General features: G+C 41.4%; 1 protein-coding gene across 1 annotated transcript in view; it reads left to right on the forward strand.

Moving 5' to 3' along the window:
* The first annotated feature begins 226 nt into the window (after nucleotides 1-226).
* Nucleotides 227-14,860, forward strand: part of LOC121167652 (ubiquitin-associated protein 2-like) — a 62,380-nt gene continuing 47,746 nt past the window's right edge. The window contains exons 1-4 of the mRNA XM_040997199.1: nucleotides 227-623; nucleotides 3,044-3,183; nucleotides 8,257-8,334; nucleotides 9,846-9,956. Coding sequence (XP_040853133.1) covers nucleotides 3,085-3,183; nucleotides 8,257-8,334; nucleotides 9,846-9,956 — 288 coding nt within the window. The 5' untranslated portion in view covers nucleotides 227-623; nucleotides 3,044-3,084. The remainder of the gene's footprint in view (nucleotides 624-3,043; nucleotides 3,184-8,256; nucleotides 8,335-9,845; nucleotides 9,957-14,860) is intronic.

Raw genomic sequence — 14,860 nt, forward strand, 5'->3', positions numbered from 1 at the left:
GGTGCAAGTACGTTTTCTGCTGCTTTCCCAGAGCGTTAGCAGAAATCTGAATTGGAAGTAGAACAGAACACAAACAAGTGCCCGTCGGGGATGCTAGCATCCAGGGCAGTGGCTTAACTGGCTGTTCTGCATTGAACGCCCCCAATCCCAAACCCCCATGGTCTCCTGTGGTATGTAGGTTTCAGCTGTTAGACCAAATGTCTACTTCTAATTTTTTTTTAATAGACATTGAATCATAGTACTATGCAGGTTTTTTTTTAGACCCATGTTAAACAGTCTTAATTTTTTAAGTATACTTTGAATGAGGTGTGGTAAAATAGTTTTAAACTTGAGGTAACCTGGTATCTCCTGCAGTTTAAGAACCCGAGCTATGTGTGTTTGAGTTCCTACTAGATTATTTTTAGAATCTCTTGCTCTTGTCTGTTTCTATTCTGAGAACTCCCTTGGACTCTTCCAGGATAGTAGAACTCAAGAGGGTGATAGAAGGGATGAAGCACAAGTGTGAACCGAATTGCTATGGTGTGACGACTGGATGGTGCGAAGTGTGCCTCTTTACTGCAAATAGTACTGTTTCCAGAAAGGAGGACAAAGAATTTTTTTTCCAAATGACAATATAGTTGAAGGTGTCGGGTTTTTTTTTTTTAATGGTCTACTTTCCATACCTTTGTCATTTGTGTGTTTCAGTGTTGGTAATAATCACTAAGACTGGTGTTTATTTAGGTAACTAATATTCTTATCTAGAGTAAGCAATTCTCTGTCTTCAGAAGTTTTATATAAAAATAACACCAAAAAGTTTGTTGAATCATACATCCAGTTGACTTTTTTCTGAGCTGTGTTTTCCCAGAGGGTTTTCATTACCTTTTTTCCCCATGTTGTATAAAATCTATTTTCCCTGTGGAAGTTTTTGCTTCACATCTAAGCAAGATATTTTTCATGAATAGGAAGTCATCTGTCCTGACATTTCAATGTCAATATGTAGAACCGTGATTGACAGAGAACAAAGTCTGAATTTAAAAAAATTGTTACTTATTTGAAAGTCTACAGTTAGATATATATGCCTGGCATGATATATACTAGGGGGTGGAATTGACAAATCAGGATTTTTATGGGACTTTAAAAAGTTCCTGAAAAAGTGGAATTAAAAGAATTCCAATTTCCCCTGAACTATGTACTTGTTTGAGAGACAGAAAAGCAAACTGAGAGCTGCCATCTGCTGGCTCATTCCCCATATACCAACAGTGGCTGACACCGCCGTGCAGGGGCCAAAAACAAGGAGCAGGGACTTGGTCCCCAGCTCTGTGACTTGAGTGGCAAGAGCCTAGCTACTTGGACCACCAAAGGTGGGTCCTGGAATTGCTTTTGGATAAACTACTGTGGGACATGAGTTATTTTAATCCCCAGGCTAAAAGACTCACTTTCCCCAAAATATTTTCTTTCTTACTGTTATTTGAGAAGTTGAGTTAATAGAAAAATACAGAGGAAAGTTTCTAAGATTCATTTTGTTTTACTTGAGAGAATCTGAGGTGGTAGGGAAAGACAGAAATCTTCTCTCCTGATTTACTCCCCAAATGGTGGCAACAGCTGGAATTGGGCTCATCTGAAGCCAGGAACCAGGAGCTTCCTGAAGATCTTTCACATCGATGCAAGGCCAGCCTACACTGCTTTCCCAGGCTAGTATTAGGAAACTGGATCAGAAGTGGAGCAGCCAGGACTTGAGTCAGTGACCATAGAGGGTGCTATCCTCGCTGGTAGAGGCTTAGCTTGCTACACCATGACGCTGGCCCCGTGTTGGTTGGATTTTTAAAATATATATTTAATATAACTGAAAGACAGTGAGACAGAGATGTCTATCTCTTCCTTAGTTCATTCCCCAAATGCCTGCAACATGTAAGTCTGGGTTTAATGAAAGTCAGGATCCCAGAACTCTGGGTCTCCCAGATGGGTGGCAGTGACTCAAGCATTTAGCCCATCATTTACTTCCCCCACGATGTGCATTATTAGAAACCTGGAAGTTGACGCAGAGTGAGATCTTGAACCCAGACACTCTGAAAGGCAGGCACCCTGAGTTGCTTTGAGTGTTGAGCTGCATGCCTGCCCTTCTCTTGGACTTTTGAGGAACCATTATTGTGTTTTCTAGAGCAGTTGCACCATTTTACATTCTCTCAGTGGTGCTCAGGATGGCAAGTTGCCACATTCTTTCCAGCAAAACTTTGTATGAAAAAAATTGTGAAAGCCATCCCAAGGTGTGTGAACTGGTATCAGTTTATGATTTGCTTTTTTTTTTTTTTAAGATTTATTTATTTTTATTGCAAAGTCAGATATACGGAGAGGAAGAGAGACAGAGAGGAAGACCACAATGGCCGGAGCTGAGCTGATCTGAAGCCATGAATTCGGAGCTTCATCCGGGTCTTCCACATGGGTGCAGAATCCCAAGTCTTTGGGTGGTCCTCAATTGCTTTCCCAGGCCACAAGCAGGCAGCTGGATGGGAACTGTAGCATTTGAAGTGTGAACCATCTGGGATGCTGGCACTTGAAGGTGGATGATTAGCTTATTGAGTCACAGCACTAGCTTTCTCAGAATTGTTTTTGATGCATTGGAAGATTTATTGTTTCTCATGGTTTTTGTTTTTAGGCTTATTTGATTATGGGTATTGCAGTTAGAATTAGGTTATGAAAGAATTAGTTATTAGCTGGACAGAATCTTGGCTATATACTTTGTTTTCTTAAAATTGAAGTGCCGGTTGCAAGTGGGAAGAGGCAGATAAAAGTTTATACAATAATTTAGTGATGAAATGATTTGTAGTTAAATTTGGTGGTACTTGATGCTTTTTATAATTATTGAGATCGTAAACCATAAACATTTGGATTGTATTAATAAAATTAGTTTGAAAGCAGCTTGTGAATTAAATCTTTAAATGGCTGTTTTCTCAAGAGTTTCTGTTTCAGATCTTTTATACCTTATGTGTTCACCTTTCCCCTGAATGAAATGCTTGCGTTTTCCTGTGATCTGGAAGTTTTGCTTACTGTGCCTGTTTTCTTGCAGGTTTTCTGTTTTGTACATACGTTATTTTGTATATACTGTATATGATGACTTCAGTGAGCAGTGACCGTTGCCGCAGTGCTCGGGAAAAACCCCAGATTTCAACAACACAGGCAACACAGCCGCAGAAACAAGTGGTGCAGGTGGGTGTTGGTGAAATTCTTCTGGACTTGTATAGATTTAAGGCATTTAAAGTTTTGTAGGAAACCTCAGGATTTTGGACCTCGTTTAAAATAGAGACTGCAAATAAAGGATGTAATATTGTCGATGCAAAGGACAATTGAATATACTGTGAAAACTGATCCTGGTGTTGGCTGTAGCTACTACCTAACATTTAGACCATCTCCGTCATTGTTAATTTTGCTGTGCTTCTAGAATCCATTATGAAAATCAAAGTATGTATTAAGTACCACTCTAATGTAGTGAACTATTTGTAAAGTCTAAGATGTTTCAAGATTTTTTCTTTTTTTTTTAAAGATTTATTTATTTTTATTACAAAGCCAGATATATAGAGAGGAGGAGAGACAGAGAGGAAGATCTACCGTCCAATGATTCACTCCCCAAGTGACCGCAATGGCCAATGCTATGCCGATCCAAAGCCAGGATCCAGGAATCTCTTACAGGCATCCCACATGGGTACAGGATCCCAAAGCTTTGGGCTGTCCTCGGCTGCTTTCCCAGGCCACAAGCAGGGAGCTGGATGGGAAGTGGAGCTGCTAGGATTAGAACCGGCGCCCATATGGGATCCCAGCATGTTCAAGGTGAGGACATTAGCTGCTAGGCCATGCCACTGGCCTTTTCTTGAAAGCATTGAGGAGAGTGTTTCTTTCAGCCTTGGGATGGATCTTAATTTTCAAGATCTGTTTGCGTAATGCTTTTAATGTTAGATGCACCCTACTCTGCAGTTTATTTAAGATATTATTTTTAATGAGGTGAGACAGTTCAAGAAGTGCTGAGCATAAAAGCTGGCACATAGTTATATAATGTTATTTGCTGAATTCATAAACAAGCTTCTTTTGGGAGACACTATGCAACAAAGTAAATAAACCTTGGCTGGTAATTTTAAGTTGGCTTGATTATCCTTTGATAATTGCAAATACTTTGTATAATCTTTTCATACTGACACACCCTGTTGATGTTTTAGTGAGACAATGTGTAGATTTTGCTTGATCATTCCATCAAAAAGAAATGAGTCAGGTCAAAGGGAAGAATGTGTTCACCTGCTGGTTCACTCCCCAAATAATGTCATAGGGTAGAACTGGGCAGACTGAAGCCAGGGGCTTGGAACTCCATCTGGGTCTCCTGTGAGTGTGGAAGGGGCTGTTATCTGAGCCTTTATCCATTGTCTCCCTGGGCATAGTAGCAGAGAGCCACAGCACAAATACTGGCCCCTATTTGATTCTTAAGTAAGATTGGCTTTGTGACTTGTTCATCATAACAGATACTTTTGCTTTCTAGTGTTTGTTCTTAAATACTGTTACCCAGCTTGGCATTTATTTAAAAAAACTTACTAGGGGCTAGCACCATGGTGTAGCTCACTAAGCCTACACTTGCAGTGCTGACATCAAATATGCAACTGATTTGAGTCCTGACTGTTCCATTTCTTTTTTCTTTTTTCTTTTTTTTGTTTTAAAGATTTATTTCTATTACAAAGTCAGATATACAGAGAAGAGGAGAGACAGGAAGATCTTCCGCCCAATGCAACGGCTGGTTCTGTGCCATTCTGGAACCAGGAACCAGGAACCTCCTCCCGGTCTCTCACATGGGTACAGGATCCCAAAGCATTGTGGTGTCCTTGACTGTTTTCCCAGGCCACAAGCAGGGAGCTGGCTGGGAAGTGGAGCTGCCTGGATTAGAACCAGCGCCCATATGGGATCCCTGTGCAGTCAAGGCGAGGACTTTAGCTGCTAGGCCACGGCTGCTGGCCATCTGTTCCGTTTCTGTTTTTGATCGTGGAGGCAGTGGAGGCTAGCACAAGTGTTTGGCTTGTACACCCACATGGGAGACCCAGAAATCCTGGCTTCAAACCAACCCAGCTCTGGCCCTTGCTGCCACTTGGGGAGTGAGCTAACAGGTGGAAGAGTGTGTCTGTTTCTTTGTTCCTCTTCTTCTCTCCTTGTAACTCTGCCTTAAAAAGAAACAAACCAAAACACACACACAAACCTGATTAAGAACTGTTCATATACAGTGCTGGGACATTATTTTTTTTATTGATCGGAATTTAAGAAAAAAAGTTTCTCGAATGCTCTTTTATTAAAGAAGTGATGCAATTTACAAGTACTTGTAGTTGGGATTATCTAATAATAACTTTTAAAAATTTAATTGCTTATTTTAATCATATCTGTAAAAACAAGCAAGATCTTTTGAAAAAAGGGCACATGAACTACTGGGAACTTAGGCTATCCCATCCTGCCTTTTCCCTTCCCACCTGCTAGCACAATTTGGGCTGATTTTCTAAGGAAGTCTTTGGGTGGCTGGAGTGCTGGATTTCCTCCCAGTGTGGTCTCACCTGTGGTTTTTCCCTGGGCACAGTTTTATCTACTTACTAGAAAAAGTTGCTTGTTGAACTGTGGGAAGTATTCCATATCCTCATGTTCTAATTTGTATTTTTTTGTTTTCTTAATTTAATTAATATTGTTTGCATACTTGAGGGATGCTCACCTATGTGGGCCTCTGTTTAGGGTAGGGAGGGTTGGGTGTGGCAGAAGCAGAGCAGAACTTTTTAAAAAAGATTTATTATTTATTTTTATTGGAAAGTGAGTTATACAGAGAGGAGGACAGATAGAGAGGAAGATCTTCCATCCGATGATTCACTCCCAAAGTGTCTGCAATGGCCAGAGCTGATCTGATCTGAAGCCAGGAGCTTCTTCTGGGTCTCCTACGTGGGGGCAGGGTCCCAAGACTTTGGGCCGTCCTCTACTGCCTTTTCAGCCACAGGCAGAGAGCTAGATGGGGAGCTGGGCCTCCAGTATTAGAACCAGTGCTCATATGGGATCCCAGTGTGTGCAAGGCGAGGACTTTAGCTGCTTGACTACTGTGCTGGGCCCAACAAATCTTTATTTTTACTTATTTTCTCCTGTGTTTGCATGACTAAGAGAGGGAGCTGTTCCTTCCTATCAAACTACATCAACACCTGGGGATGGGGGGCAGTCCTTTGATGATGCCTGAGAGACACCAATGTGCTTTCCCAGGTGCATTAACAGGGATTTGGATGGGAAGCAGAACAACTGGGACTCAGCTGGTGTTCTGCTCCGGGGTACTAGCAGGCAGCATCTTACTGTGGTAGCACCGCAGTACCTGCCCCCAGAAGAGTAGTTTCTAAATGAGTAACCTTAAAGTGAACAAAGGAAGGAGAGGCAGAGAGGAAGATCTTATGTCTGTTGATTCATTTCCCAAGTGAGGGCAACAGCTGATGCTGCGCCGATCCAAAGCCAGGAGCCAGGAACTTCCTCCAGGTCTCCCGCTTGGGTGCAAGGTCCCAAAGCTTTGGGCCGTCCTCAACTGCTTTCCCAGGCCACAAGCAGGGAGCTGGATAGAAAGTGGAGCTGCCGGGATTAGAACTGGTGCCCATATGGGATCCCAGGGCATTCAGGGCAAGGACTTTAGCCGCTATGCCACGGTGCTGGGACCCAGGCAGTAGCTTTTACTTGATGCACCACAAGCCAGTCCTAGTAAAATTTTTTTTCCTTGTTGTAATTTTTAATATTGTTTCCGTAGTTGAGGAATACAGACCCTTGTGCACCTTTGATTAGGGGGAGTATAGTTGAGGTGTTGAGGAAGCTTGGTGGGACAAATGCTTCATTTTTTTTTTCTCCTCTGTTTGCAAGGAGGGAGGCTGCTTTTTGCAGCCAGGGCTAGTGGATGGTGAACTGCTGACCTCAGAAACCCCAATGTGGGGATGAGTATTCTGAGGGTGTTACTAACTGTTTTTGTTAGTTCTATTACCAGCTTTGTTGCACCAGGGTTGAGAAAATCTTGCCAAGAATTATTGGCTGACCAAGTCCACCTTCGTGAATCTACAGGCCCAGACAGTTGCTGCAAAGCTGGGCCAGGAGGGTAGTCCACCATGTTCTACTTTGTGTTCTCTGAGGAGGCACTTGTCATGTTCCAGCCTAGATGAGCTGGCTGTTATATCCCCTATGGAAAGTTAAAAAAAAGTTTAATAAGGATTGATTATAAACTGTTTTGCTATTTAGCAAAATACAAGCTTTTTCTTCAGAACTGAGATGTCTTTTCAGTAGCCGTTTTGCTTTGATCCTGGAGTTGGGTTATAATCCTGAGCCCCTGGCTTCTGTTGTCTGGCTCTCTTGCTTTTCTCTTGTGTTGGTTCATCTGCCTCCCCAAGAAGAAGAAAATTTAAAGGAGTGACATAACCTGTGAAGATGAGGGAGGCTTTAGTTCATTTCTCCTTTGTATTACTTGATGTGATGCTTACCATGGAAACGGACACCCTACAATAGAGGGCTCCCCTCCCCTATTTTTATTTATTTTATTTTATTTATTTTTAAAGATTTATTTATTTATTGGAAAGTCAAGTATACAGAGAGGAGAGACAGAGAGGAAGATCTTCCGTCCGATGATTCACTCCCCAAGTGGGCGCGACGGCCGATGCTATGCCAATCCGAAGCCAGGATCCAGGAACTTCTTCTGGGTCTCCCACGCGGGTGCAGGGTCCCAAGGCTTTGGGCCGTCCTTGGCTGCTTTCCCAGGCCACAAGTAGGGAGCTGGATGGGAAGTGAAGCTGCCGGGATTCGAACCGGCACCCAGATGGGATCCTGGGCATTCAAGGCAAGGACTTTAGCCGCTAGGCTACTGCGCCAGGCCCCCTCCCCTATTTTTAAAAGGAATGATTTGCTTGGAAGAGTTACTTACTAGAAACGGTGAGAGAGTCCGAGATCTTCCATGGGCTGTTTCACTACCCAGCTGTTCACAGTAGCCACGGCTGGGCGCTCTGCAGAGCTAAGAGCTTCAGGTCTCACATGTGGGCTGTCTTGTGCTTCTCGCAGGTCAGCAGTAGGAATCTGGATTAGATGTTAGTGACACTTGTTGAGTGCTGGTGTCACAGATAGCGTGTTAGTCCAGTACACAACACTCCCTTTTAAAGTTGATAATTCTGTTATTGAGGTGCTGTAGTGCTTGAGAGCTTATTTGACCCAGATTTTGGCATATAATTCGTGTTTTTGTGCTTAACTGCTTAATGGCTGTCTGCTTTCCAGGCAACAGCTGAACAGATGCGTCTTGCTCAAGTGATCTTTGATAAGAATGATTCAGATTTTGAAGCTAAAGTTAAACAGGTATGTATTTGACAGAAGAGTATGATTTTAGTAATGTGATGTTACTGTGCTTCAAAAAATAATTTTACTGAAGATTTCATTATTAAACTGTGAGTCTTTTTTAGTGGCACCTCATGTCCATGTGTTGAATTTTGACTTGTAGCTAAAGTATTTGTCTGTATCCAGATGAAGGAATTGAATATATACATCCTGCTGATGGAGTGTTTTTTATTTTTTTTTTAAAGATTTATTTTTATTATTTTTTCATTGGAAAGGCAGATATACAGAGAGGAGAGACAGAGAGGAAGATCTTCCGTCCGATGATTCATTCCCCAAGTGAGCGCAACGGGCCGATACTATGCCGACCCGAAGCCAGGAGCCTCTTCCGGGTCTCCCACGCGGGTGCAGGTTCCCAAAGCTTTGGGCCGTCCTCGACTGCTTTCCCGGGCCACAGGCAGGGAGCTGGAAGGGAAGTGGGGCTGCCGGGATTAGAACCGGCGTCCACATGGGATCCCGGGCGTGCAAGGCGAGGACCTTTAACCACTTGCGCCACCGTGCCGGGCCCGATGGAGTGTTTTTTAAATGCTAATGTTTATGTGGACCATTGGTTATGCATTATGAAATACCTACATATATAAAAATGTTTAATAATTAGCACAATCTTAAATATTTTTTAATATTTAGAAAAACTTAAATTTAAAAAAAAAGATTTTTTTTTTTTTTCTGTTAATTGGAAAGGCATATTTACAGAGAGGCGAAGCAACAAGACAGATGGATGGGAAGTGGAGTAGCCTGGACAGGTACTGGTGTCCATATGGGATACCGGCACTTTCAGGCAAATTATTAGCCAATTGAGCCATTGTATCAACCTCTGTTTGTCTTTCTATTTTATGTGTGATTCCAAGTTTCTATTGGGAAAATTACAAGCAAATTTAGGTAATGTCTTCATTTACAACTTTAATGAAACGTCTTCTTGAAAACTTAATCCTGGTTTAAATCCTTTGTTGCTTATTTTGTCTTCAAGAGTCTAGAAATCAGACTGTATCCTTACCTCACAGTCACATATTCCAGTGCTTAGTAGTCATGTTCCAGTAACTGAGTTTCCTGCTGTGAGACCACGCACTTTGACCATCTTCCACAGCTTTCCCAGGCCATCACCAGGGAGCTGGATGGGAGTAGCTGGCACTCCAGCTGGTACCTATATAGGATGCTAACTCTGCCGGTAGAGGGTTAATTTGCTGTGCCATTGTGCAGGCCTCAGTGTATACTTATGTATGTGGTACTGTTTAATAAACTGAAACGTACATAGTTTAACTTGTGGGAGAGTTGATATGTAGTTTAAGTCTGACAGACTTACTGAAAGGATATGGGGCAGACACAATAATAGAACATATGCTGTAGATTCAGTTTGGACATGGCCATCTTTATGTGCCTGGGTTGCATAATTTCTGTATTTGAAGAATATCAAGAAGAATCTTGATAATCATCCAGTTTGGGATGCCTCCCTAACCATTTTCTAATACTTTTAAAAGCTTATGGAAGTGACGGGAAAAAATCAAGATGAATGCATTGTGGCCCTACATGACTGTAATGGAGATGTGAACAAAGCTATCAATATATTGCTGGAAGGGAATTCAGACACGGTAAATGTTACTAATTGGTTTGCATTGCTATTTGTCTTCGTTTCTGTGTTGCATTTAAAAAACTGATTTATTTACTTTTTTTCAAATCATGGAGATCTTTCATCTGTTGGTTCAGTTGCCAAATGGCTGTACTCAACCAGGACTGAGCCAGTAGTTTGGTTCAAGTCTTACACATGGGTGCAGGAATTGAAGGAAGCACTGGGCCATTTTCCATTTATTTCCCAGGAACGTTAGGCGAGCTGGGTCAAAAGTAGAGCAGTTGGACTCAAAATTGGCAACAATATGGGATGCTGGCTTTGCAGATGTTGGCTTAATCCACTGTGCTGCATTGCCAGTTGCCTGTATTGCATTTGTAAAATTTTAATGGAATTTTTTATTTTTAATTTTTAATTTTATTTTTTTATTTTATGTTTACATAGTTGAAAGGGATACATTTTGAACTTCATCTTGATTTGGGTAGTATTTGCGGGGCTATTACAGTCATTCCGTATTTTTTTTAAGTTCCAGAAATAACATTAACCTGAACTGACTGTTGTTGTTGTGTATAGTTTATTCATGATGTTGTGGAATCCAAAGACTTGAACTTGATCATCTACTCCATCCTCAGTTTCCACAACTGTTTGGATATAGGATATTTCTATCTAATGAAAACTTCTCTTGGCTTAACTAATGTTTCTTCATATCAGTTGTCAGCCCTAACTTCTCATTGCATTTCGATCAGGATCTGCTGGTTGGTCTCTTTACATGTGGATATTCTTACGTATACATTCTCATAACATGTGATAAGAAAATAGGTTTCATTATTTAACATTTGGTGAGTGTATGGGTAAGCTAACAGTCTTCCTTTTTAGAAGTGACAGAGCTAAAGCTTCCCCAGGCAGATGGTTATAGGCTTAATATTAGAAAAGAAAGCTAGAATATTGCATAAAAGTAGTTTTTTTTTTTTGGTTACCTGTTGAACATAGTTGTTTTTTCAGTGTGGCCACATTGAATTTCCTTTCTTCGCCTCTTAAGAAAGTGGCCTATAAGAGCCTGGATACAGGGGCGGAAGAGTCATTGTTTAGAGGTCTGCAGGCTTGGTGGTGTGGAGGGAATGGAGACAACATCTTTGTGAAATCCTGATTTGTTCAGAAACATTGTGTGGCACATAGCAATTTTTCCTTCTGATAGCCCTGTTTCTTACCTGGCTGCTGACTGAAGCAACTGTGACTAACCAGCTGGAAAGAGTTTGTGTAGCTGAGGTACTGTTAGTTGAAGTGGGGTGGCAGGTTGTAAACACTGTAAGGTTGCTAGGAGCAAGTGCTTCATAAGGCTTGTAGAAAAACAAGTCTGGTCCTGTTGGCTGCCTCTGTTCTGTGAACAGGGTCTTGTAGGGGCAAAGTTTCTGCTTTGGGAAGGTATTAGGTGGACTTGTCCATATTCTTAAGGGTGAATTTATTTTTTTTCCCTCACATAATGATAATTATCATCGAGCAAAATAGGGAACACACGTTCGTAAGTGCTGAGCATTTAGTTTCATCTTCATTTTTGTTCTCATGTGAAAATTGTTTTTGTGGTCAGTCCCTTGCATTACTGTACTTGTTTATTTTTGTATGTTGTCTCTGTTGTTGGGTCTATGTGAAACTGAGAGTGAATGAGTTGTCTGAATGCTGCTTTCCTGATTACTAAAATATGCCGATTTCTTCACCTGCATCTGTACAAGTGCTAAAATTGGGATGGCAAATGCTGCCACAGGTGTTTTTTGTGGAAATCATCCGTAGTTACTTGGCTCACATTGAGCTCCTGATCTGTATGCTTCTGCAGTTGTACGAGTGTGCAGTAGCAGCTTTACCATTTACTGTGGCGTTAACAGGAATTGCCTTTTCTACCATTCTTCTACTTCCCCCATAAATTCTTGTTGGTCTCTTTAAATTCTTCAGCCAATATGTGCTTGGCAGAGGGCTATACTTTGCCTAATGATGTGGGGCAAGATGTGCCTTTCCCTGGTGCTTTGCACAGAAAGCTGCCCATTTTGTAGTGGATGAGTAGTATAAATGCGGAAGTGTTTTATGTCTTCACACAGCTAGTGCACTGTGGATGTGCACATGTACACAGAGGCAAACCAGTGTACTGTTTATAATTTTTTTCAGGATTTTCGGAAATTTACTTGTTTTTCTCACAAAAGGATTGCAGTCTATTTCATACAGTTGTCTAGTTTATTCAGATTAAAAAACAAATTTGTCACTATAGCATTCTTTCTCTGAAATTGTTGAGCTTCATTTAATTAGAAAAGCATGACACAGAGGCAGCACTGTGGGGTGATAAGCCAAGTCTTTGCTTGCTTTGCTGGCATCCTGTATGGGTGCTAGTTCATGTCTTGGGCGCTCCACTTCCAATCTAGCTCCCTACTTATGCACTGGGAAGGCAGAACAGGCTGGCTCAAATCCTTGGGTGCCTGGCAGAGTCCAGCATCCTGTTGTCAAGATATAGTAAACTGTTTCATTGGGAGTCCATCTTTGATATAGAAGTAGAAATGCATGGTGCATTGTACTCTCATATCTGTATACTATAGTCTCCGTTACACAGTTACTGCATATCGCCTTAAATGAAAAGCTACAATACAAAATCAACAACAGGAGAAAAATAGAAATTTACAATGCCATGAAGTTAGATAAATTGTACTGAATGACTGATATGTCACTGAAGAAATGAAAAAGAAAATCAATAACTTTGTTGAAGAAAATGATGCTAGTGTATGATCTATGAGTCAGTGAAGAATTTAATGAGAGTTTTGAAGAGAAGAACTTAAAAAAATCCATGAGATATAGTTTCTGCTGATTTTTGTTGGTGAGATATGTCTCTTGTAGACAGATGGGTTTTGAGTTTTAAATCCAGTCTACTAATTTATGATGTTTGAATGATGAGTTTAACCTGTTTGCATTTAAGATTCATTTACATTCAAGGCTCATATGAATGGGTGGTAATTTGGTCCTGTCATTTTAGCAGTAGGTTGTTACTTGATTTAGTCTTCTGTTATTTTCCTGAGATGTTCTTCGTATTTCCCTTTGGTTTTAGTGGGTGCTGTTCCTCTGTCAAGAGAACATCTTTAAGTATCCTTTGTAGAGCAGGTTTGGAATAGGCATGTTCTTTTAACTTTACCTAGTAAGGATTTTATTTCATTTTCAAACAAAGGAAAGCTTTGCTCTATATGTTATCCTGGGTCTACAATTTTTTTCTTTTAGAATTTGGAATATGTCACTCCATTTTATTCTGGCCTGGATCTTTTCCTTATGTTCTGTTGATGAGAACTTGATTATCATGTGTTGTGATGAAGATCACTTTTGGTTAACACTGTTGAGAGTTCTGTGCCCCTCCTGGATGTTGTTTCCCAGGTCTTTCTCTAGATTAGGGAAATTTTCCCTTATTACTTCATTGAATGCACCTTTAATCCCAGCTTCTCTTTCTGCTTCTTCTGGGACTTGCATAATCTTATATTTGGCCTTTTAATAGTGTCTTTCAGTTCTTGAATACTGTTTACTGCTATACTTCCAGCTTTTTGTTTGTTTCCTCCTGGTGACAGGAAATATTTTCCAATTTTGAGATTCTTCTTTATTCATTCTATTTTGGAGATTCTCCACTGAATTTTTAATTTGCTCCATTGTATTCTTAATTTCTGATATATCAGTTTTCATTTGATTCATTTCCTGTGTGACATGTTCCTTAAATTTCTTGAACTCCTGTGTTACATGCTTCTTGTGATTGTTAAGAAGCTTTATAACAAGTGTTTTGAATTCTGTGTCCCCCATTTTTTCAATGTCTTCCTCAGTTAACTCTGATGTTGGCAAAGGGTTTTGCTGCTTTGCAGGGGAAAATTTGGTAATATTTATTGTGCCTTTATTGATAATTGTACTTCTGGTTATCAGATTCTTCTCCTTGGGGCAAGATTCTAAGGTGTGTCACCCACAGGTCTACAGTTCAAATTTTTTTTTTTTTTAGATTTATTCATTTATTGGAAAGTCAGATATACAGAGAGAAGGAGAGACAGAGAGGAAGATATTCCGTCTGATATTCACTCCCCAAGTGAGTGCAACGGCCGATGCTATGCCAATCCGAAGCCAGGATCCAGGAACTTCTTCCGGATATCTCACACAGGTGCAAGGTCCCAAGGCTTTGGGCTGTCCTCGACTGCTTTCCCAGGCCACAAGCAGGGAGCTGGATGGGAAGCAGGGCTGCTGGGATTAGAACCAGCGCCCCAAATGGGATCCTGGGGCATTAAAGGTGAGGACTTTAACCACTGCGCCATGGCGCCGGGCCCATGTGCAGTCACTTTTGCCACTCCCTCCAGCAAGTTCAAGGTTTGGGCTCTTATGTTAGACTTGCACCATGGTCTCTGTAGCCCCAGCTCCTGGCTCCCTAGTCTCCATCTCCTGTGATCCCGTGCTGAGGCTGCACCGTTGTCTGTACAACCTTTCTCTTACTTCCTGTTAGAGTAGTTCCTACCATTAGGGAGACACCAGGTGTCCTGTGTAACTAGATTGTTGGCAGTGCTGATTTTTCTGGAGCCTGCTGGCCGTTAGGTCTGAGGGCTACATGGACAGTGTTTGACCTGTGCGATGCCGAAGTTGCTCGCAGCTCAGTTATCCCTGCAGTCTTAAAGTTTTTCCACACTGTACAGAATGGTGCCTGATGTGCCACTACTAGAGTTCTTGATCTGCTGGCCGTAAGGTGTGAGTGCTACTCAGACCTATTTTGGGTGGAGCCTGTAGGATTTCATGTTGTTGCAGTTCACTGAGCCAAAAATGAGTTCACTCTCAGCTCAGTGCATTCTCAGTACTGTTCCATAGCCTTTGACTCCCTATACAAAATGGTACTCGATTCAGCTCTTGGGGGCAGACTGGGCTGTGAAATGTACCCTGTTCCTACAC

This window comes from Ochotona curzoniae, unplaced genomic scaffold, assembly GCF_017591425.1.
Source record: "Ochotona curzoniae isolate NIBS_2020 unplaced genomic scaffold, NIBS_Ocur_1.0 patch415, whole genome shotgun sequence".
Classification (NCBI taxonomy): domain Eukaryota; kingdom Metazoa; phylum Chordata; class Mammalia; order Lagomorpha; family Ochotonidae; genus Ochotona; species Ochotona curzoniae.